The sequence below is a fragment of the Oncorhynchus nerka genome, linkage group LG2 (assembly GCF_034236695.1).
Source record: "Oncorhynchus nerka isolate Pitt River linkage group LG2, Oner_Uvic_2.0, whole genome shotgun sequence".
Taxonomy (NCBI): domain Eukaryota; kingdom Metazoa; phylum Chordata; class Actinopteri; order Salmoniformes; family Salmonidae; genus Oncorhynchus; species Oncorhynchus nerka.
Window position 1 is genome coordinate 69,141,433 of NC_088397.1, and position 21,901 is coordinate 69,163,333.

The 21,901-nt window shown below is 43.1% G+C and overlaps 1 protein-coding gene across 2 annotated transcripts in view; it reads left to right on the top strand.

The window, feature by feature from the left end:
* Positions 1–21,901, top strand: part of LOC115140653 (retinoic acid receptor gamma-A-like) — a 93,852-nt gene that overhangs the window by 31,128 nt on the left and 40,823 nt on the right. Inside the window, exon 1 of one of the 2 annotated variants that reach the window (XM_029678998.2) lies at positions 17,565–18,279. The exons of the other annotated variant lie outside the window; for it this stretch is intronic. Coding sequence (XP_029534858.1) covers positions 18,141–18,279 — 139 coding nt within the window. The 5' untranslated portion in view covers positions 17,565–18,140. Of the gene's footprint in view, positions 1–17,564; positions 18,280–21,901 lie in introns of those variants that run through there. 2 annotated transcript variants of the gene reach the window in all.

Sequence of the window (21,901 nt, forward strand, 5' to 3'; positions counted from 1 at the left end):
TTTCTTAGGACCTGCCTTTATTTATGATGTAAATTCTCAATAGATTTATTAAAATTGACACCCACCCACATTTGCAAACCACAACTACAACTGTCCCCAGCATGCCGTATGCAGTGTATGCAGGTAAGAATGTGGCAAAAAATGGGCCTGTTTGTAAGGGGGTCATCTAAATATTGCCCTTTTTTTTACAGGCTAAATATCATCAATCCTATGTGACAGCAGTAATACAGTAGCCAACCCTCCACTTCAGTGTAGTGGTGATAAAACTGTAAAACAAAAAATCCTGGTTCCCACTCTGCTCTCTCTGTCCTCCATGTCCAATCTTGTCTGTTCTCCTTGCCAGGCTTTTGCATGTCAATCACCCCTCCCTCCCTCCCTCCCTCCCTCCCTCCCTCCCTCCCTCCCTATACTCAGTTAATCCTCTAGGGATTTGAGGAAGAGGTAGAGCGCAGTAGAGAAGACTCCCCACTAATCCCTCTGGCTGAGCCAGGGCCGGGGTGGAATCTGATAACACATCCTGTCTGGAGAACGCACACTCACACACACAGACACTAATAGACGTGCACACACACACATGCATGCAAGCACCCACTGACAGATGCACACACTGATAGATGAGAACAGTAACAGATGCACACACACACAGACACTGAATGACAGGGGTACGCACACACACACACACACACACACACACACACACACACACGTATAGACAGACAAGTTGGTGCAGTCTCCCATATCTGCTATGCTGGTATCATGTTAAGAAATACCTGTTGAGCACAGTGTCATTCAGAGAGATAGCTCTCAGCATATAGTGTATGTGCTTTTGTGTGTACGTTTGTGTGTGCTTTTGTGTGAGCTACCAGGGAGATGATCAACTAATCTGGTCACAGTGGCTGTTATCTGTTGATCTCTGCCATTATCTGGAGTCTTCAGTCCAAACGGTAGGGAGTCTATTAGCACAATTTAATACCTGATAACATCTTGGCTCTACCCCTCACAGAGAGAAAGAGAGTTGAAAATTGAGAGCGGGGGGGATAGGCAGAGAAGAGATAGGGAGACAGAGAGAGAGCGAGAGAGGTACAGAGAAATGGAGAAAGAGTGAAATAGAGGAGGAGGGAATGATAGAGAGCGAGAGGGAGAGAAAAATACAGTCCACTCAGTCACCATAAGAGACAATAAACCTAGCTTTGGTCACACTCCACTGCTCCAGAGCCCTGGGCTGGTGTCACAGCTCTATAGTCAAGAGGAAGTCCTGGCTGCTTATTTTTTTCAGTAAGGGTTATGTTGGTAAAATAGTTTTTGAACTTACAGCCCTAGAAAAATACAAAGACTGTAGTCAGATATTTTAATGTGGTCTCAGGGCAATTTTTATTATTCTGTATGAAAATCTGTGACACTCCATTTAGTATGATATTAAGATCACTTCTTGTGACTCCCCATCCCGGATCCGGGAGCGTAATCATCGCCTGACACTAATTAGCATAACGCAACGGACATAAATATCCCTAGAAAATATTCCTATTCATGAAAATCACAAATAAAATATATTGAGACACAGCTTAGCCTTTTGTTAATCACCCTGTCATCTCAGATTTTCAAAATATGTTTTACAGCCAAAGCTAGACAAGCTTTTGTGTAAGTTTATCGATAGCCTAGCATAGCATTATGCCTTGCTAGCAGCAGGAAACCTTGTCACAAATCAGAAAAGCAATCAAATTAAATCATTTACATTTGATGAACTTCGGATTTTTTCACTCACGAGACTCCCAGGTAGATAGCCAAGTTAATTTTTTCCCAAAATCTTATTTTTGTAGGCGAAATAGCTCCGTTTGTTCTTCACTTTTGGCTGAGAAATCGACCGGAAATTGCAGTATTCCAAATTAGCTCCATAATATCGACAGAAACATGGCAAATGTTGTTTAGAATCAATCCTCAAGGTGTTTTTCTAATATCTATTCGATAATATATCCGGGACAATTAGTTTTTAACTAGGACCGATTGGAGTAATGGCTCTGTATTTTACGTGAGAATCTCTCTCGGAGCCACCATGTAACCACTTACGCAATGTGGCCGCCTACGGCTATTCTTCAACAGAAATGCGTAAGACTACGTCACAATGTTGTAGACACCTTGGGGAATACGTAGAAAGTGTAAGCTCGTTGATGGCACATTCACAGCGGAATAGGGACTCATTGGAACGCAGCGCTTTCAAAACCTGGGGCACTTCCGGATTGGATTTTTCTCAGGCTTTCGCCTGCAATATCAGTTCTGTTATACTCACAGGCAATATTTTTACAGGTTTGGAAACTTTAGAGTATTTTCTATCCTAATCTGTCAATTATATGCATATTCTAGCATCTTGTCCTGAAAAAATAGCCTGTTTACTTTGGGAACGTTATTTTTCCAAAAATGAAAACAGTGCCCCCTAGTTTCAAGAGGTTTGGCCATTTTTCTGGGATTAAAGGTCAAAAACAAAAATAGAGCGCTAATTTGACCTGCTTCACGTCAAAGTACATGAACCTGCGGTGTCAGGAAAAGAAGAACGAGACATTTATCTATCGTAATTTAAGAGAAAACGTCAAATGTACAATTTATGTTCAAAGAAATGTTGTTTTTTTCCCAAAAAGGTTACATATCCAGTTGCGGCATGTTCAGATGAATCCGTTAAGGCGGGTTTTGGAGCTCTGTGAGATTTCTGGGATTTTTGGGGATTTTCTGAAATCACAAACACTCCTTCAACCCTCTGTAAATCAGTCAGTTCTTAACGTAAAGACTTTAACCTCAAAATACTTTGTTAGAGCCTACCCCAAGGAGGATATGTGTTCACTTTCAGCTTCCTGTGTCAACCGGAAGTGCATTGGGGTCAAAGAGGCTGTTTTGAAGGGTTAAAAAGGTCAGATCTTTTCAAAACTTGTGTGTGATTAGACAACCCTCATGAACTGTAATTCATTCATTTCCCCCAACAAATGTCAAAGAAAAGCTCTCTCACACACACACACACACACACACACACACACACACACACACACACACACACACACACACACACACACACACACACACACACACACACACACACACACACAGCAAGGATGGAGTGACACAGTGCGGGGCTTAAAGACACACAGAGCCTGCTATGGCATTACCATAATCTCTAGGCTGTGCCGAGTTCAATGAAATGACCTGCTTGTCCGTAGCTCGCTCGGTCTGAGCACAGCGACCGTGAAAAAAAGTAGGCCCATAATGAAGCCTGGCCCTAAATTTCAGGTGCTTTTGAGTGACAGCAGGGGAACCGTTAGGGTTAGAAGCACATTTCAACCTGAGGAACATTCCTGAGGTCCTCCCGATCTGTGCAAGCCTAACCTTGACTGTGTGGCATTAACCCTTAACAGTGAAAACAGGGTGTTTACATCTAACATTTTACAATGACTTCTCTCCCCATATGAATACATTGCCTGCTCCCCTAAATTGAACCTGGATCTTATGTTGGTTATGAATGCCTTATGAACATGTCTTCGATGACTATCCTTCAGGCCACTGTGAGGTCTACCTGTGTTGATTCTAAGCTTCCTGGAGCAACCGGAAGTGGTTAATTCCACCCTAAAGGTGTTTTGATAAACCCAATCTGCAGTTTGTGATTAACACTGCATTCAACCCTGTGTAAATCAGTCAGTTCTTAACGTAAAAACTTTAAACTCAGGATTCTGTAAATGCCTACCCCAATGAGGATATGTGTTTACTCTTAGCTTCCTGTATCAACCGGAAGTGCCTTAAATTGAGGTCATAGGAGCTGTTTCGAAGGGATAAAAAAGTCAGATCTTTCCAAAACTTCAAATGTGTGATTAGGCAACCCTCATGAACTGTAAATCAGTCATTTCTCCCATCAGATTTCGAAGAAAAGCTCCCACACACACACACACACACACACATACACACACACACACACACACACACACACACACACACACACACACACACACACACACACACACACACACACACACACACACACACACAGCAAGGATGGAGTGACAGTGGGGGGCTTACAGAAACACAGAGCCTGCAATAGTTATCTTTGTTCAAACTATCAACGAACCGTCAGACCTAGAGCAGCTCTGAAACTTTAGAAACCTGTTCTAGAGCTTAAGTCGATAGTTCACGGTGAGTTATGTGGCTCTAGAAGGTTCTCAGACTGAGAAACAGCCTCGTACATTTGCAATAACTTCCATTCATTTTGACATCATGAAAATGACGACATTTAGAAATATCCCAGAGTCTCAAGACTAGGTGCATTGAAACCGCCTTGGCCCATAGAGATGGACCCTAACGTTTCTGTCCGATAGCTCATTCAAGGATCCCGTAGCAATGCCAGGAAAATATGGATTTTCAGCACCAATTAAGGTCACTGTTCGGGCTCCAAATGACCTATTGAGCCAAAACTCGGAATTCGGGGTCGCCTCAGATAGGCCTACACATAACGTCAGAAATGGACCCGCAGCTAGAACGTAACTACGTGTTTTATGTTTTTATTATGGTTTACACAGAAGGCACTGTGAATTTTGGGCCTGCTCTGAAATATGTGATAGTTGGCTTCTAAACGAGTTGGAAAAAGTGGGTGTGGTGTCAGTTTGTATCAGTTGGGTGTCAGAATGATATTTAATTGACTGATGGACGGTGACTTGCTGGCTGACTTTTGTCCATTTGCAATATGTTTAAACAGTGATAGACCATCACCAAATTGACATTCTGAAATCAACACCAACGAGCAATGGAGGAACCAGAATCGCTGCCCAGCCATCCCGAGTTCATCGGGCCAGTCAATTTTGCATTTCTGCAGTATTTTTGAGCAAGTCAAATTCGTGATGGTAAATGCCCATTGAAACATATTGCAAATGGACAACCGTGCGCCTGGTGATTGGAATGGGTTACCAGGAGCATATTTTAAAAAGTTGTTTTAATGCCTTTAGGGGGGTGCAAGGGTTCTACAGTTGGGTATGGAGCACCGCACACCCGTTGCCCATCCAATAGGGGGCAACCCTGGTCATTTTGGACATTTTTTAATAAAAAAAAACAACAGAGTCCCACTTCTCCCTTATCATACATGACAAATAGACCATCTAAATTGATTCATGGCTTAACATAGTGCTATATATCATTTGGGCAGTATAAATGCCATTTGGACATGGTTCACTGACTTTTGGGTTTGGAAACCGACTTCCTATGATCATATATGGCAAATGGACACAACATCCTGATTTGGCACTTTCGATACTTTCATATTGCATTTGGACATTTGTTATGGCATTTGGCAATGGTTTACTGAATTTTGACTTGGACTTTTGACTTCCTATGAAATCATATTGCAAAACATATGCCTTATGGACAATTGAAAAAATTATGAGAATAAAATATGACAAAAGTATGTTCATACAGTTCATATACATGTGTAATTGACAACAAAAAAAATCTAAAGAATTTCGAAAAAAACGTCCAAGAAAGTACTTTTTTAAGGGGGTGATAAGATTTTGAAATAATTTTTACATTTTCAAAATTTGACCCTTGGGTCTTGACTGGTATTACATTTGCAATATGAAAATTTACGGTGGACCGCGCTCGCCATCTATTGATTTTTTTGCTGTGTGACACTTGGCATTTGCCATATGGCATTTGCAATCAGTTTTGAATGAAATGACGTCCATTTGACTGGTATTGTATATTGTGTATATGTTTCGTACGGTGCCAATAAGATCCCATTCATTTTTGTTCATTTCAGGGGGGTATTCCCTTACAATGAATGGGACTACTTCTTAATTTCTCAAAATAAAAACATTGAACAATTTCTAAAGACTATTGACATCTACTGGAAGCCATAGGAACTGCAACCAGGTTCCTAATAATAAGGGTATCCCATAGAAAACTATTGGAAAATCCTATGACCTCAATTGTTTTTCCCCTGGATAGTTTGTCCTCAGGGTTTCACCTGCCAAATCAGTTCTGTTATACTCACAGACAGTTTAACAGTTTTAGAAACTTTAGAGTGTTTTCTATCCAAATCTAGCAATTATATGCATATCCTAGCTTCTGGGCCTGAGTAACAGGCAGTTTATTTTGGGCATGCTTTTCATCCGGATGTTAAAATACTGCCCCCTACCCAAGAGAGGTTAATATTCCAACGGGGCAGGCAATAGACAGGTTAAGGCAGGCAGGGGTCAGTAAACCAGAGGAAGGGCAACGGTACCCGATGGCAGGCATGCTCAGGGTCAGGGTAGGCAGAGGTCAACAATGAATTTGTAAAATAAATTCTCTCATCTCGATATTGTCATAGTTTTAGTCAGGAAAAATAGGTTGTTGACAAATAATTTTCCTCATAGTTATTGTTGACAAAACTAACCTTAAAACCCCCATACCATTGAATTACTTAACCAATCATGGTTGTTGCGCTGTAACAACAAAGGAGAATTACAGGGAGAATTTACGTTTGCAGTTGGGGGAATTAATGACAAATGTTAGGGGAACTAAAATGACGAAGGTTAGGTGAATTTACGTAGCAGGTGAGGTGAATTAGGTTGAATTTGGAATAAGGGTTTAGGGAAAAGTTTGCTAGAATGCTACAATTGTCCCTGACAGGACTCAAACATGGTTGGCTGGATATTTTGGTTTGACAGTGGGGTCAAGTTAGCCCTGGCTGCCTAAACCAGTGGTTCTCAAACCTCTCCTCGGGGAACATCAGAAGTACCATGTATTTGATCTATTCTAGAGGTACCTCACCTGATTCAACATGTCAACTAATCAACAAGTCATTGACTACATGAATCAGGTGAACTAGTTCAGGTCTCCAACAAAATTGTTAATCTTCTGGGGGTTCCGGAGGAGAGGTTTGAGAACCACTGGCCTAAACAGCCAAATATTTGGGTGTTGGTTTAGCATTCAGTCAGAATACGGCATTAAGACATTTGGTATTTGTGCTATGTATCCTCAGAAAATATGCATATTTTAGTTTAGTGTCCACTTGGAAGCTATGAATAGACTTATTTTTGCTGAGCCAGATTTTTTTTTCTAAATTGTCATTACCTTGAACATTTTGGACTAGTCTAACTTATATATGTTGTCTTTCCTTTGAAACTTTGTTCAACTACAGAATGTTTTCCCATCTTGTCTCGCTTTTTGTCTAAGAAATCCCACTGGGCACGGACGTCAGTTCAATGTCTAGTTTTGATTATCATTTGGTTGTTGTCAACTAATGTGAATTCAACGTGAAATCAACACCATGTCAATGGATTTAGGTTAAACGTTGGGTGAAAAAAAATCTGAAATGACCTTACATTGATGACTTTTTGCAAATCCAATCCGTTTTCCACGTCATTATAGAATTTTGGTGTTTAAATGACATGGAAACAACATTGATTCAACCAGTTTTTGCACAGTATCTCTTTGTCTTGAATATGGATCAATGGTATGTGACTTAAACATAAACAGACTTGAATCCGAACCCACAACTTTATCTGGCCTGACAATCTGACAGAATCATTTAGTTCACAAATGAAAAGCCTGTTAAGTTTTACAACCAGCATAGTCCTTTCCAAACAGCTCATATGCAGTGCACCTGTAGGTGTACTATACTGTACTTCAAATGTCAAAATCAAATCAAATTTTATTTGTCACATACACATGGTTAGCAGATGTTAATGCGAGTGTAGCGAAATTATGTGCTTCTAGTTCCGACAATGCAGTAATAACCAACGAGTAATCTAACCTAACAATTTCACAACAACTACCTTATACACACAAGTGTAAAGGGATGAAGAATATGTACATGAAAATATATGAATGAGTGATGGTACAGAACGGCATAGACAAGATGCAGTAGATTATATTGAGTACAGTATATACATATGAGATGAGTAATGTAGGGTATGTAAACATTATATTAAGTGGCATTGTTTAAAGTGACTAGTGATACATTTTTTACATACATTTTTCCATTGTTAAAGTGGCTGGAGTTGAGTCAGTGTGTTGGCAGCAGCCACTCAATGTTAGTAGTGGCTGTTTAACAGTCTGATGGCCTTGAGATAGAAGCTGTTTTTCAGTCTCTCGGTCCCAGCTTTGATGCACCTGTACTGACCTCGCCTTCTGGATGATAGCGGGGTGAACAGGCAGTGGCTCGGGTGGTTGTTGTCCTTGGTGATCTTTATGGCCTTCCTGTGACATCGGGTGGTGTAGGTGTCCTGTAGGGCAGGTAGTTTGCCCCCGGTGATGCATTGTGCAGACCTCACTACCCTCTGGAGAGCCTTACGGTTGTGGGCGGAGCAGTTGCCGTACCAGGCGGTGATACAGCCCGACAGGATGCTCTCGATTGTGTATCTGTAAAAGTTTGTGAGTGCTTTTGGTGACAAGCCGAATTTCTTCAGCCTCCTGAGGTTGAAGAGGCGCTGCTGCGCCTTCTTCACCACGCTGTCTGTGTGGGTGGATCAATTCAGTTTGTCCGTGATGTGTACGCAGAGGAACTTAAAACTTACTACGCTCTCCACTACTGTCCTGTCGACAGTGTGGAGAAATTGAGCTAAATGCAGATTTGATGCATCCTCAAGAGAAGTCAATAAAACTATATTGCATTACTAAGCCCTTCAATAATATGGCATTCAAGAGTGAAAACATATGTTATCTGAAATATGTTGTTTGTGTAAAGGTTAAGAAATTATCACTTTTATGAGCCTAAAATCGCAAAACGCTATGTTTCTCACAGAGAAGAGCAATTATTATCAATAACATGGTTGTTTGACCAAATATCACATAGACCTACAGCACTCTCTGCTCCCACTTGTGGATGTGGAAGGGTACAATTACATAAATACCAACACACAAATACACATACACATACATACACATACACCGACACACACACATATATACAGACACACACACAGACGCACACACAAGTTCTGCTGTCATATAAGCTTGCTGATCTTGGAGGAATTTTGCCTCTTATAGGCGGTCTGGTCGGAAGCGGTCAGCGATGAGACGAAACGTTTCAAATGAATGCCACATTTTGATGGAAAGAAACCACTAGGATGGCCCAAAAGTAAAGGTTACTTTAGTACTGAAAGGGACCCAGGACAAACAACATATTGTGTCTAATTTGTTTTTTAAATATAAAATCGGATTTGGAATTTTGGGTCTGGTCCCAGCCTTCAACCAGCAGAGGCCTGTTTGTGTGTGTGTGTGTGTGTGTGTGTGCCTGTGTGTGTGTGAGTGTGTGTGTGTGTGTGTGTGTGTGTGTGTGTGTGTGTGTGTGTGTGTGTGTGTGTGTGTGTGTGTGTGTGTGTGTGTGTGTGTGTGTGTGTGTGTGTGTGTGTGTGTGTGTGTGTGTGTGTGTGATAGTGCTCAAGAGAAGGATGGACTGTGTCTATGGAGAAAGATGATTGCATAATCTAAGTCAGTTGATTAAATTCTGGTTGAAAAATGTTGCGTTCGAGACCACCTAAAGTGAGACCGATTGAAGACAAAGACCAGAGCAAATTGAGTCCAAGTCAAGACCAAGACTGGGAGAGAGGCGAGGGGTCCAAGACCAAGTCGAGACCGAGACCAGAAAAATGTGAGTCCAATTCAAGACCATGGTAGTAATTGTGTCAAATCGTCAATATGTGGTCTTGAGGCTGAGTGGTAGTCTACAACACTGGAGGAGGGTAGATGATGGTGATGGAGTCTACTGATGATCTTGTAGAGGGAAAGTCTGGGATCCAGCCGGAGTCTTACAGCCTATGGACTTCTCCTCTTCCACCCTGTGTAGCAGAGTTCAGAATAGTAGCCAGTCGTCCTCACTACAAGCCCTCTGACTCAGTACTGCTGTATTCCTCTTTCCTCTATCATTTCTCTCACGCTTCAGACGACTCCTCCAATGATCAGGAACTGGTAGCCAAGTGAAACATGGTTCCATGGTTGCCATGACGCCATGAGTTTGCATAGGCAGAGAGCTCTGTAAACATTGTACATATTTGTTTTTAATTAAATTTTTCAAGAAACTTTTTTTGGGGGGGTTTGGTAAATTAATAAGGGTTGATCTGAAATATCTGGTGGCAAACCATGGAGTTGCAGGCATAATGATGGCAAGTCAGTTTATTTGGCTTGGCTAGCTAACAAGCTAGTTAGTTAGATTTGCTCCAGGAACCAGCTAATGGTATTTGAATGATGCCTTCACATCACCAGCTTTTTGTTCCACCTATCCCGGTTCCTGGAAGGATGTGGACTGCAGTGTGAGGGAATGGTAGAGGCTCGCCTTGTAGGGGACTGTTCGAGACTGTCGAGGTGTGGTGGTCTTTTCTGGAGCTTTTAAGCCCCGCTTCCACTAGCACTTAAAATTAGGGCCAAATTAAGGTTGGCTAGAATGGAATTCTCAAATTAAAGCTTGGACAAGGGAATCCAAGGCCAACACAGTCCAGTTTCACAACTGGTGCCAGCTCGATTAGAATTCGGCTGGTGACGCTGTTACTATGAAACCACCAGCAGGTCACTAAACCCTTAATAAAAGTGTTTTATCAACAACAACAAAACATTGGTGCCAAAAAAAAAGTTCAAACAAAAGTACAATATTTACAGATCTTTCTGCCTAAACTTACTCTTGGCGCCATGGCAAGAGGCAACTACAGAACACAGGCTACTTCAAAATAACAGGAGGGAATACACCGAAATCAGAGAATGAGTCCATTCTCTCTGAAGAAAACACTGATTGTTATTTGTATTCGTTTTTAAATGTAGTTGTTTAGAAGAGAAACTTGAGTCAGGCACAAAATCAAAACAAATGTACAGAGGGGCCGCACGGGGAGCGTGGGCAAATCTGCATGATGACAGATGCAGATAAAGGATCCCTTGACAAGAGATTGACACAAACCTCAACCAATGAAAATTGGTCTGGTCTTGAGAGCGAGGTGGTCCAATGGAGTTCAGTGAGTGCTTGCAGTCTGAAGAAGAGGGTGGGGAATAAGCTATCTAATTTGCACTAATGCACGCTTTTGCTGATCTCTTCCTGATCCAAAGCTCTTCCTGGCTTTGTCCATCATCCTCTGACTGTTATTTCTTGCTCCAATGTCAAGATTACTATAAGTTTTTTAACTTTAGAACGATCCACAGTCTGATACACAGGCTTGAACTGATGAGCAACTGCTTTAGGCCTGTTCTATTCTCACAACACAATATACACCCATTTTGAGCTAGTCACACATTGTCCTCAGCAATGTTTCAGTGTCGGGCCTCGACTTGGGTGTGTGTGCGTGTATGTGTGTGTGTGTAGGGGAGGGCTTGTGTGGTGTTATGTGTCTTTGTCATCACATGCGTTCAGTTTCAGCATGTCCAAACACACACACACACCACTGCCAGCCTGCTCTCAAAGGAACTGAAGGCTATGCATTCCAACACAAGCAAATGCCACACAAAATGCAGACAATAGTTCTATAGTCCCGTAATTGTGACCATAATTGTGACTGCAGCCTTATTGATGAACACATTGTGACTTGTGCCCAGGCTGTTAGTGCTGGTGTTATGAGAGACTGAGAAAGACCATTGTTCTGGCCTGTGTGTGTTTGTGTCAGAAATGACAACAGGATGAATAGCTGAGAAACCAGATACTGTGAAGAGCTGGAATGTGAATATGTGTGTGTGTGTGTGTGTGTGTGTGTGTGTGTGTGTGTGTGTGTGTGTGTGTGTGTGTGTGTGTGTGTGTGTGTGTGTGTGTGTGTGTGTGTGTGTGTGTGTGTTAAAAAAATTGTTGGAGAGAGAGAAAAAGAGCGAAAGAAACAGAACGAAAGAAACCGAGCGGGAATGGGCCACCCTTTTCCTGTCTGCATTCCCTCTTTAGTTTTTGTCTCTTTTTCCTCGGTCCTGGGCTTGGGGGCTGTAGGGGAGGGATTATTGAGGGGGTAGGGGGGGCTGTAATTGTCTCAAGGTGTGGAGAGAACAGACCAGGCTGAGATTCTGCAGCTACGCTCCCTTGTGTGTGTGTGTGTGTGTGTGTGTGTGTGTGTGTGTGTGTGTGTGTGTGTGTGTGTGTGTGTGTGTGTGTGTGTGTGCGCGCGTGCGTGTGTGTGTGTGTGTCCTGCGTGTTGAAAGACAGGTAAAAATGTTGCGACTGGGAGAGAGAAAGGTTTTGAGGGGGACATAGAGGGGAAAGCTTACATGAACCAAGCAAAGCTAAAAAGGCAAAAAGAGGCCGTAGCATCACGTAAATAAGGACTTTTTCCTTGGAAGTTTTACTATTGTTCCATAGTGAGATAAATGAGGGACTGTAGAGAAAAAGAGAGGAGTAAGGGAGTAAGAATAATAGAGAGAAAAATGCAACAGTACATAAACCGAGTGGTGAGGATATTGACAGTAAACCTGTGATAATACACTAAGGCTAAATCTAATCGGATAATGAAAAAAGAAATGTAAAAACAAAGAGATCGGACGAAAAGTGAGCCAGGGAAACAACAGAAACCAGGGAGGGAGGGAGGAGAACGGCAGGATAAGTCTGGAGGGGGGAGTTAGTTCCCCACTGGGGGTTTCTTCAAGAGTTCATCTCTCTTGAACGAGGGAAGGGAAGGGAGAAGGGATGGGGGTGGAGTTGACCATATAGAGAGCGTATGAAGTATCCAAAGTCACAGCACCAGAGTTAAGTTGGCTTGCGGGGGAAAGTGTGGTTTTAATGGGGCTGAAGTAGCCAATAACCCCAGGGCTGGGCGGTTCGCTGAACTGAATTGATTTGAATAAATGTAATTATAAAACAACACAAGCCAGATGAAGTGGAAAGAGAGAGTCCGAGAGGTGAAAACACAAACCCACAGGAGAGAGAGAGAAAGACAGAGAGAGAAGAGGAGGGGAGAGAGAGGGGAAGAGGGGGAGGTAGAGCAGGAGAGAGGCAGGGAGGGAGAATTATAGGTGACAGGTGAACGTACTGTACACACAGCTGACAACATGCTTGTGTTGATTTATGGAACATGCTCCTCTCATGTTATGAAATAACTTCTGTATCAGTTAAAATGACTTTCCCTCTCTTTAACACATCACAGGTCAGCCACTACTTGGGTCAATGGCTGAAACCTTGTCAGTAGCAGTTTAGTCTACGTTGCTGCTGTGCTTTTTGATGTGTTTGGTCAAACCCTTTGTTGTGTTTGAAGTTGGTAATCAGAGAGGAAAAGTGAACGACACAGTGTGTACTAGTATGGGCAGCAATAACGAGACCTGAGACTCATTCCAATAAAAGCAGGACATAATTAAGGAGGGTAGAATGAGAGAGTGAGGCGAAAACAAAGAGAGAGGTAAGGGAGAACGAGACTGTGTGTGTGCAGCCTAGCGGTTAAGAGTGTTGGTCTAGTAACTGAACAATCACTGGTTCAAATCCAAGAGCTGACGATGAAAAATCTGTTAATGTGCCCTTGAGCAAGGCACTTAACCCTAATTGCTCCTGTAAGTCACTCTGGATAAGAGTGTCTGTTAATGACTACTATGTGTGTGTGAAATAGAGGGGAGAGATGAGATGAGATGGGAACATTTATGATAGTCAACCAGAGAACAAAGGAAAAGCATGATTTTATTTTAACTAGGCAAGTCAGTTAAGAACAAATTCTTAGTTTCAATGATGGCCTAGGAACAGTGGGTTATAACTGCCTGTTCAGGGGCAGAAAGACAGACTTGTACCTTGTCAGCTCGGGGATATGAACTTGCAACCTTTCGTTCACTAGTCCAACACTCTAACCACTAGGCTACCCTGCCGCCCCTATGATATAGAAATTAGGAGTAAATATCAGATTGCCACCTTAAAATGACAGTCAGGCTATGGTCATCATGGGCAGTTGTTGCATAATCCACTTACTTGGGAAAGTTGCACAATACTGTGTAATTCATTAAACCCCCTCTCTGGGTCATCAGGTTGAACTGTGTGTGTGTGTGGTTTCCTCCCCACGGCAATGTCATCTGAAGTCTCTGTGGTGCCTTCACCCTACATGCAGTGACCATCAGAAATGATCCATCTGTCACTTAATGCAAGCTAAGTGTGGTACACTCAGTCTCAGCATTAATTTACAATAAGATGGCACTCTTCTCTTAACATTGTGTTTTGACTCAGTGCATGTGCCATCCCTTTGGAACACTATGAAGTGATGTTTGGGAACAGGGAGCCTCAAGTCTGTGTGGGTCTCAACTTCCGGACTAGTCTCTGTGCTGTTGTGCTGTTTGTTACTACTTGGCTATCTGCCAAACTTTTCAGTTTTTACCTTTAATACATTTACGAACATTTTAGTTTTTGTCCTCGCTCAACTTTTTTCATTCAACTTTTTCACCCCTTTATCTAGACATTGTTCTACAGGACCTTCACCAGCCGAAAAAAGAAAAGTAGTAACATTAACACTATGCCAACTACTGTAATTGCAGTCGCTGTACTCATAATATACAGCAGAACTATCGCCTTATGGGGAGGATAGCCGTGTTGCAAGCCCAGCTTCAGATGCAATCGTTAGTCAAGGGCAATTTAAGTGTAGGAAAGGATGAACCAGAGTCTGTGCCACCAGTAAGTACAGATGGTAATATAAACTCCCCCATACAGTCCCTGCAATCTGACTATTTTCTCTAGGCTTCTGGAAAGAATAGCTGTTGGCATGTTCTACCTGTGTCGCTCATTCAGCCGACAGAAACCGGTTCTCCCTATTAAGCAACGAGTCGGAGTCAGAGGTCGAGCCTTCTCAGGTCTGAGCCCCCGAAGCCTCCCACAATTAGCTCGGACAAATTGAAAACCCTAGTCATTGGCGACTCCATTACCCGCAATATTAGACTTAAAAAGAATCATTCAGCGATCATACACTGTTTACCAGCGGGCAGGGCTACCGACATAAAGGCTAATCTGAAGATGGTGCTGGCTAAGGCTAAAACTGCAGAGTGTAGATAGTTTAGGGATATTGTTATCCACGTCGGCACTAGCGATGTTAGGATGAAACAGTCAGAGGTCACCAAGTGCAACATAGCTTCCATGTGTAAATCAGCTAGAATGTGTCGGCATCGAGTAATTGTCTCTGGCCCCCTCCCAATTAGGGGGAGTGATGAGCTCTACAGCAGTCTCACAACTCAATCGCTGGTTGGAAACTGTTTTCTGCCCCTCCCAAAAGATAGAATTTGTAGATAATTGGCCCTCTTTCTGGGACTCACCCACAAACAGGACCAAGCCTGGCCTGTTGAGGAGTGATGGACTCCATCCTAGCTGGAGTGGTGCTCTCATCTTACCTATGAACATAGACAGGGCTCTAACTCCTCTAGCTCCACAATGAGGTAGGGTGCAGGCCAGGCAGCTTAGTGGAGTCTGCCACCGTGTCTCTGCCTCGATCTAGGTTGGGCAAAACAAAACATGGTGGTGTTCGCCTTAGCAATCTCACTGGAATAAAGACCTCCTCCATTCCTGTCATTATTAAAAGAGATTGTGATATCTCACATCTCAAAACAGGGTTACTTAAAATGTTAGATCCCTCACTTCCAAGGCAGTCATAGTCAATGAACTAATCACTGATCATAATCTTGATGTGATTGGCCTGACTGAAACATGGCTCAAGCATGATGAATTACGGTGTTAAATGAGGCCTCTCCTCCTGGTTACACTAGTGACCATATCCCCCCGCGCATCCCGCAAAGGCGGAGGTGTTGCTAACATTTATGACAGCAAATTTCAATTTACAAAAAAGAAGTCATGAAATCTATGTAGCCAACTCAATCATTTTTTATAGCTCCTGCTTACAGGCCTCCTGGGCCTTATACAGCATTCCTCACTGAGTTCCCTGAGTTCCTATCAGAACTTGTAGTCATGGCAGATAATAAAAATATTTTAAAAAATATATATATATTTTTTTAATTCACATGGAAAAGTCCACAGACCAACTCCAAAAGGCTTTCGGAGCCATCATCGACTCAGTGGGTTTTGTCCAACATGTCTCCGGACCTGCTCATTGCCACAGTCATACTCTGGATCTAGTTTTGTCCCATGGAATAAATATTGTGGATTAAAATGTTTTTCCTCATAATCCTGGACTATCGGACCACCATTTTATTACGTTTGCAATCGCAACAAATGTAATTTAACCTTGCATAATACCCTAGATGCAGTCGCACCCCTAAAAACAAAAAACATTTGTCACAAGAAATTTGCTCCCTAGTATACAGAAATACCCGACCCCTGAAGGAAGCTTCCAGAAAATTGGAACGTAAATGGTGCTCCTCCAAACTGGAAGTCTTCCCTACTAGCTTGGAAAGACATTACTGTGCAATATCGAAGAGCCCTCACCGCTGCTCGGTCATCCTATTTTTCCAACCTAATTGAGGAGAATAAGAACAATCCAACATTTAAAAAAATGTAATGTGGCAAAGCTAACTAAAAAGCAGTATTCAATAAAAGAGAATAACCTTCACCTCAGCTGTGATAAATTCATTAACTTATTCAATGAAAAGATCATGATCATTAGAAAGCAAATGACGGACTCCGCTTTTAATCTGCTTATTTCTCCAAAGCTCAGTTGTCCTGAGTCTGCACAACACTGCCAGGACCTTGGATCAATGGAGACACTCACATTTTTTTTAAATCTCTTGACACATTCATGAAAATAGTCATGGCATCTAAACCATCAAGCTGCATACTGGACCCTATTCCAACTAAACTACTAAAAGAGCTACTTCCTGTGCTTGGCCCTCCTTTGTTGAACATAATAAACAGCTCTCTATCCACCGGATGTGTACCAAACTCACTAAAAGTGGCAGTAATAAAGCATATCTTGAAAAAGCCAAACCTTGACCTGGAAAATGTAAAAAAATATCGGCTTATATCGAATCTCACATTCCTCTCAACATTTTTTGAAAAAGCTGTTGACATTTACTCCTGAGGTACTGATGTGTTGCACCCTCTACAACCACTGTGATTATTTGACCCTGCTGGTCATCTATGAACGTTTGAACATCTTGAAGAACAATCTGGCCTTAAATGGCCACGTATTCTTATAATCTCCACCCGGCACAGCCAGAAGAGGACTGGACACCCCTCAGAACCTGGTTCCTCTCTAGGTTTCTTCCTAGGTTCCTGCCTTTCTAGGGAGTTTTCCTAGCCACCGTGCTTCTACATCTGTGTTTCTTGCTGTTTGGGGTATTAGGTTGGGTTTCTGTAAAGCACTTTGTGACATCTGCTGATGTAAAAAGGGCTTTATAAATACATTTGATTGATGGATTGATTGAGGAGGGGGGATGATTTTCATTTGAGAAAGGAGTGAAAGGAGGGGGGCTGAGAGAAAGAGAAATATATATATTTTTTTTTTTTACCTTTATTTTACTAGTCCAACGCTCTAACCACTAGGCTACCCTGCCGCCCCAAAAGGAGGCATAGTGTTTGTTTTCATTTGTCAAATATGAAATATGAAGAGAAGAGAAAAGAGGGCGGGAAAGCTGACAGTGAAAATAGGAGCAAGAGAAAGTTTGTGACCAACCTGACTCTGAGAGGCCGCCCCCGGCTCTCTAGGTCCCTCCCCCCTCCTCCCTTCTCTTTCTCCCCTGTCTCTGCTGAGAGAACAGGCAGTTGGTTCACTCCACAGTGTCACTGGCTGTGTGTGAGAGGCTCAGAGAGCTGAGGAGAAAGGGGTGTTTGGATCAGTTACAGCCGCGAAGGAGAGACACTCAGAGGGGAGAGAGGGCTCGAGAGACTGACGACTGAGTGTGAGAGAGAGGGAAGCAGTCTGGAGCTCGAGAGAAAAGCTCAAGTGAAGACCAGAACCAAAGAAAGAAAGCTGTTCAACTCTAAGACCAACATACACACACACAGAGTGAGAGAGAGAGAGAGAGAGAGAGAGAGGGAGTGGTAGGGAGCAAAAGAGAGAGGGGGGGGGGAGAGAGAGAGAGGGGGAGAGAGAGAGAGAGAGAGAGAGAGAGAGAGAGAGAGAGAGAGAGGGCAGTCGAGGACTTTATCAGAGTGGAACCGACAACAACCACAAGCCTGGAGAGCCAGTCCTTCTCTGAGCTGCTCTTGTTTTGTTCTGTGTGGAAATTCCTTTGAGACGTCACTGCTAGCTGAGCTCAGCTGAACAACCACAGCCAAGAAAGACTGTTGTGGTTGCTTGTCAAACTATAGTGTGTGTGGAGATAGAGCGAGGAGCATGTTTGACTGTATGGAGGCTCTTGCCCCCCGGCCGCTCTTTGACGTATCCACTCAGGGGGCTTGCATGTTGGGCAAGGCCACCCCCTTCTTCCCTGGTCTGGACCCCTTTGCCTGGGCTGGAATGGCCAGTGTTCAGTGTAAGTGACGTGTTTGCTCTGTCTCCTCTCTTGACTCATGTTGTGTTTGTGTGTGTTTGTGCAGAGCCAGGATTTTTACACTCCTCATTAGACTGGTGGTGTTATTGTAATCATCCGGAAGAGCGACTATCTCAGTGTGTGTGTGTGTGTGTGTGTGTGTGTGTGTGTGTGTGTGTGTGTGTGTGTGTGTGTGTGTGTGTGTGTGTGTGTGTGTGTGTGTGTGTGTGTGTGTGTGTGTGAGAGAGAGAGAGAGAGAGAGAGAGAGTATGTGTGTTTGTATGTGTGTCCTTATCAGAGTGCTGGTGTTGTTATCATAGAGCTCTCTCCACAGGAAGAGCCAGATTCCATTGGATTCTCTGTGCCCATTCTCACCCTCCAGTTTGTTTGTTTATGTACTTAGCGTGTGTGTGTGTGTGACTGTGTATTTATTCATCATCATGTTTGTTTTCTTTCTGAATGACTTCAGATGAAGGATTTAGCTCTCTCTCACAATATGGGCCCCTTGACCTTGTGAGGTGTTAGGAAACTAACAACCAAAGTCAAGATGAAAATTGATCCTTTAAAGGGATCTGATGCAATGCGAATAACAACATAAAAACATAATTATCTAACTTAAAGGTTCATTTGAGGGCAAAACTGTTAATGAAAAATGAATAAATGCATGAATAAGTAGGACAGTACGGCTTGACCCAGCAACAACTGAGGCCTTGGGCACACTCTCTTTCTGGAGGCTTTACCCAGGCCTTGGAGTACAACAGGGCCCTCTCTCTTTCTGGAGGCTTTGCCCAGGCCTTGGAGTACAACAGGGCCCTCTCTCTTTCTGGAGGCTTTACCACCCAGGCCTTGGAGTACAACAGGGCCCTCTCTTTCTGGGGGCTTTACCCAGGCCTTGGAGTACAACAGGGCCCTCTCTCTTTCTGGAGGCTTTACCCAGGCCTTGGAGTACAACAGGGCCCTCTCTTTCTGGAGGCTTTGCCCAGGCCTTGGAGTACAAACAGGGCCCTCTCTTTCTGGGGGCTTTACCCAGGCCTTGGTGTACAACAGGGCCCTCTCTTTCTGGAGGCTTTACCCAGGCCTTGGAGTACAACAGGGCACACTCTCTTTCTGGAGGCTTTACCCAGGCCTTGGAGTACAACAGGGCCCTCTCTCTTTCTGGAGGCTTTGCCCAGGCCTTGGAGTACAACAGGGCCCTCTCTCTTTCTGGAGGCTTTGCCCAGGCCTTGGAGTACAACAGGGCCCTCTCTCTTTCTGGAGGCTTTGCCCAGGCCTTGGAGTACAACAGGGCCCTCTCTCTTTCTGGAGGCTTGCCCAGGCCTTGGAGTACAACAGGGCCCTCTCTCTTTCTGGAGGCTTTGCCCAGGCCTTGGAGTACAACAGGGCCCTCTCTCTTTCTGGAGGCTTTGCCCTTAGCTAACACACAGCATTGTTTAAATGTTTTCATTTAACTAAGCAAGTCAGTTAAGAACAAATTCTTATTTACAATGACAGTCTACACCAGCCAAACCCAGAACAATAGTGCGCCGCCCTATGGAACTCCCAATCACAGCCGGTTGTGATACAGCCTGAATTCGAACCAGGCTGTAGTGACGCCTCTAGCACTGAGATGCAGTGCATTAGACCGCTGTGCCACTCGGGAGCCTGTTTAATGCCTGTTTGAGTGAGATGGAGTGAAAGAGAATGGGTGTGAGAAATGAACTGGAGTTGTTATTGTTATGTAGCCTATTTACCCTCACCACTGTATTTCATATGATAATACTCTGTCTCTGGACACATGTAGTTTCTGGCATGCTCATTTGAATATGAAAGATGAGGGGGCCTTGTCATTGAGCTAAAATAATACGTTCCAACCTAGACGTAATATACTGTAGCAAATGTAAATCGGGGACACTCCAATTAGTATGATATGTTACATTTCATATGGTATGTATTCATTTGTGGATATCAATCATCTATTCCATATAATATGTTGCAATTCTTTTTTTAAATCCGAATTGCAATTTGTATAATATGTTACAGATTTTTCAGGGGGTGCTGCATCACCCTCTGACCCCTACTTCCCACGGCTATGCCTCTGATATGCAGTAATGATAAAAAAAAGTGGTGTAATAGCCTACACTTTTCTTGATGTTTTAATTATTATGATAGGCTCATGTTTTACCTGTATGGCGTACCCCACTATTTACTCATTTGAGTGCCCCGGATTTACATTTACTATGTTACATTTAGTCTATGAGACCAGGCTGCGTGAAAAGACAGGGAAAATGATTAAAGGTGTTATATTTATCAATTTTATCCAGTTGGCCTACAGACTTTTATGCAAGGCTCTACCCCTTAGCACCTTTTGTTTTGGTTTAATAAAGGTGAGTTCAAATTCATGGCAGTAGGCTACACTGTGTGCTGGTTAGTTTCAGGTCTTCCAGGTGAAAGACCTATATATCTTCTTTAATCGTGAAGACACTGGCGTTTCAGGCGCTGTCAGCCCCACAGTGTTTCCCTTAAATGAAGACGGATTATCTGTCAAGGTGAACAAGGCCACAGCCGGTCTCAACTTGCTTAATACAATTGCCAACATCTGAAGGGACAGAACAACAATATACTACTTACTTACTACTTACTATACAATTAGCCTATATTTCAACATCGAAACTATGGGCATTCCTTTGGTAACACGTTAGGTCCTATAGTGTCCTTATTACAGAGTAATTACATGTATGTTTGTGCAAATGTGCATAGTGGCCATCACAACACTTTTCAGTTGAAGAGAACAAGATCTATTTTTCCACGAACACCTTGAACGAATTAAGTTCTGTTTATAAACTAATTGTCTCTTATTGTAGTCTACAGCAGTTGGTTCTCTTCACAAAATACTATCAGTTGTTAGGGAGTTTGAGAAAGAGTGAGAATGAAAACACAGGATATAGACTACAAAAATGTCCTTTGATAGGTGTGGAGTTGTGTGTGGATGGCCCTGGCGGTGGAGAGAGAAGAGAGAGAGAGCTAGAGCATTGAGTGTTCTTCTTTAGACCGGTGTTCTGTTTCAATCCTCTGTTCCCAATAACTGGCGAAGAGGTGTAATTCCCCCACTATATTCACACCGGTTAGCCCTCATTGTTTCTCTTTCAGATGGATGAGCTAGCTATGACTCATCCTCACCTTGCCAAACACCAATTTGATAACGTAAATATTCGGAAGGCTGTAGGTCTTTCTCATATGACACCAGCAGAATAGAATGTTTGGCCTACAGGAGAGCACAAAGTATCAGCACTAGTATCAACACAGCCAACCTGTGTGTGGAGGATCCATCCAGGGGGTAGATTGGAATAGAGTCTCTGTCACAGTGTGGAACTTGATCATGTTACTTCTCTAAATTCTCATAATCTGGGATAGGCATTCAGGGGGCCCTGGGGTGTGTGTGTGTGGGGGGGGTTGTGTGCATCTGTGTGTATGTGTGTCTGTGTCTGTGTGTGGCTATCTTTCCTGTTTTTTGTTGTTTTAATGTGAGAGTTCAAGACCTCTCTGCCTCCCTTTGTTTAAATGTCAGAGGTTATGGAGAGAGCACAGACAGGCCAAAGTCAGGACCTGTGTGTGTGTGTGTGTGTGTGTGTGTGTGTGTGTGTGTGTG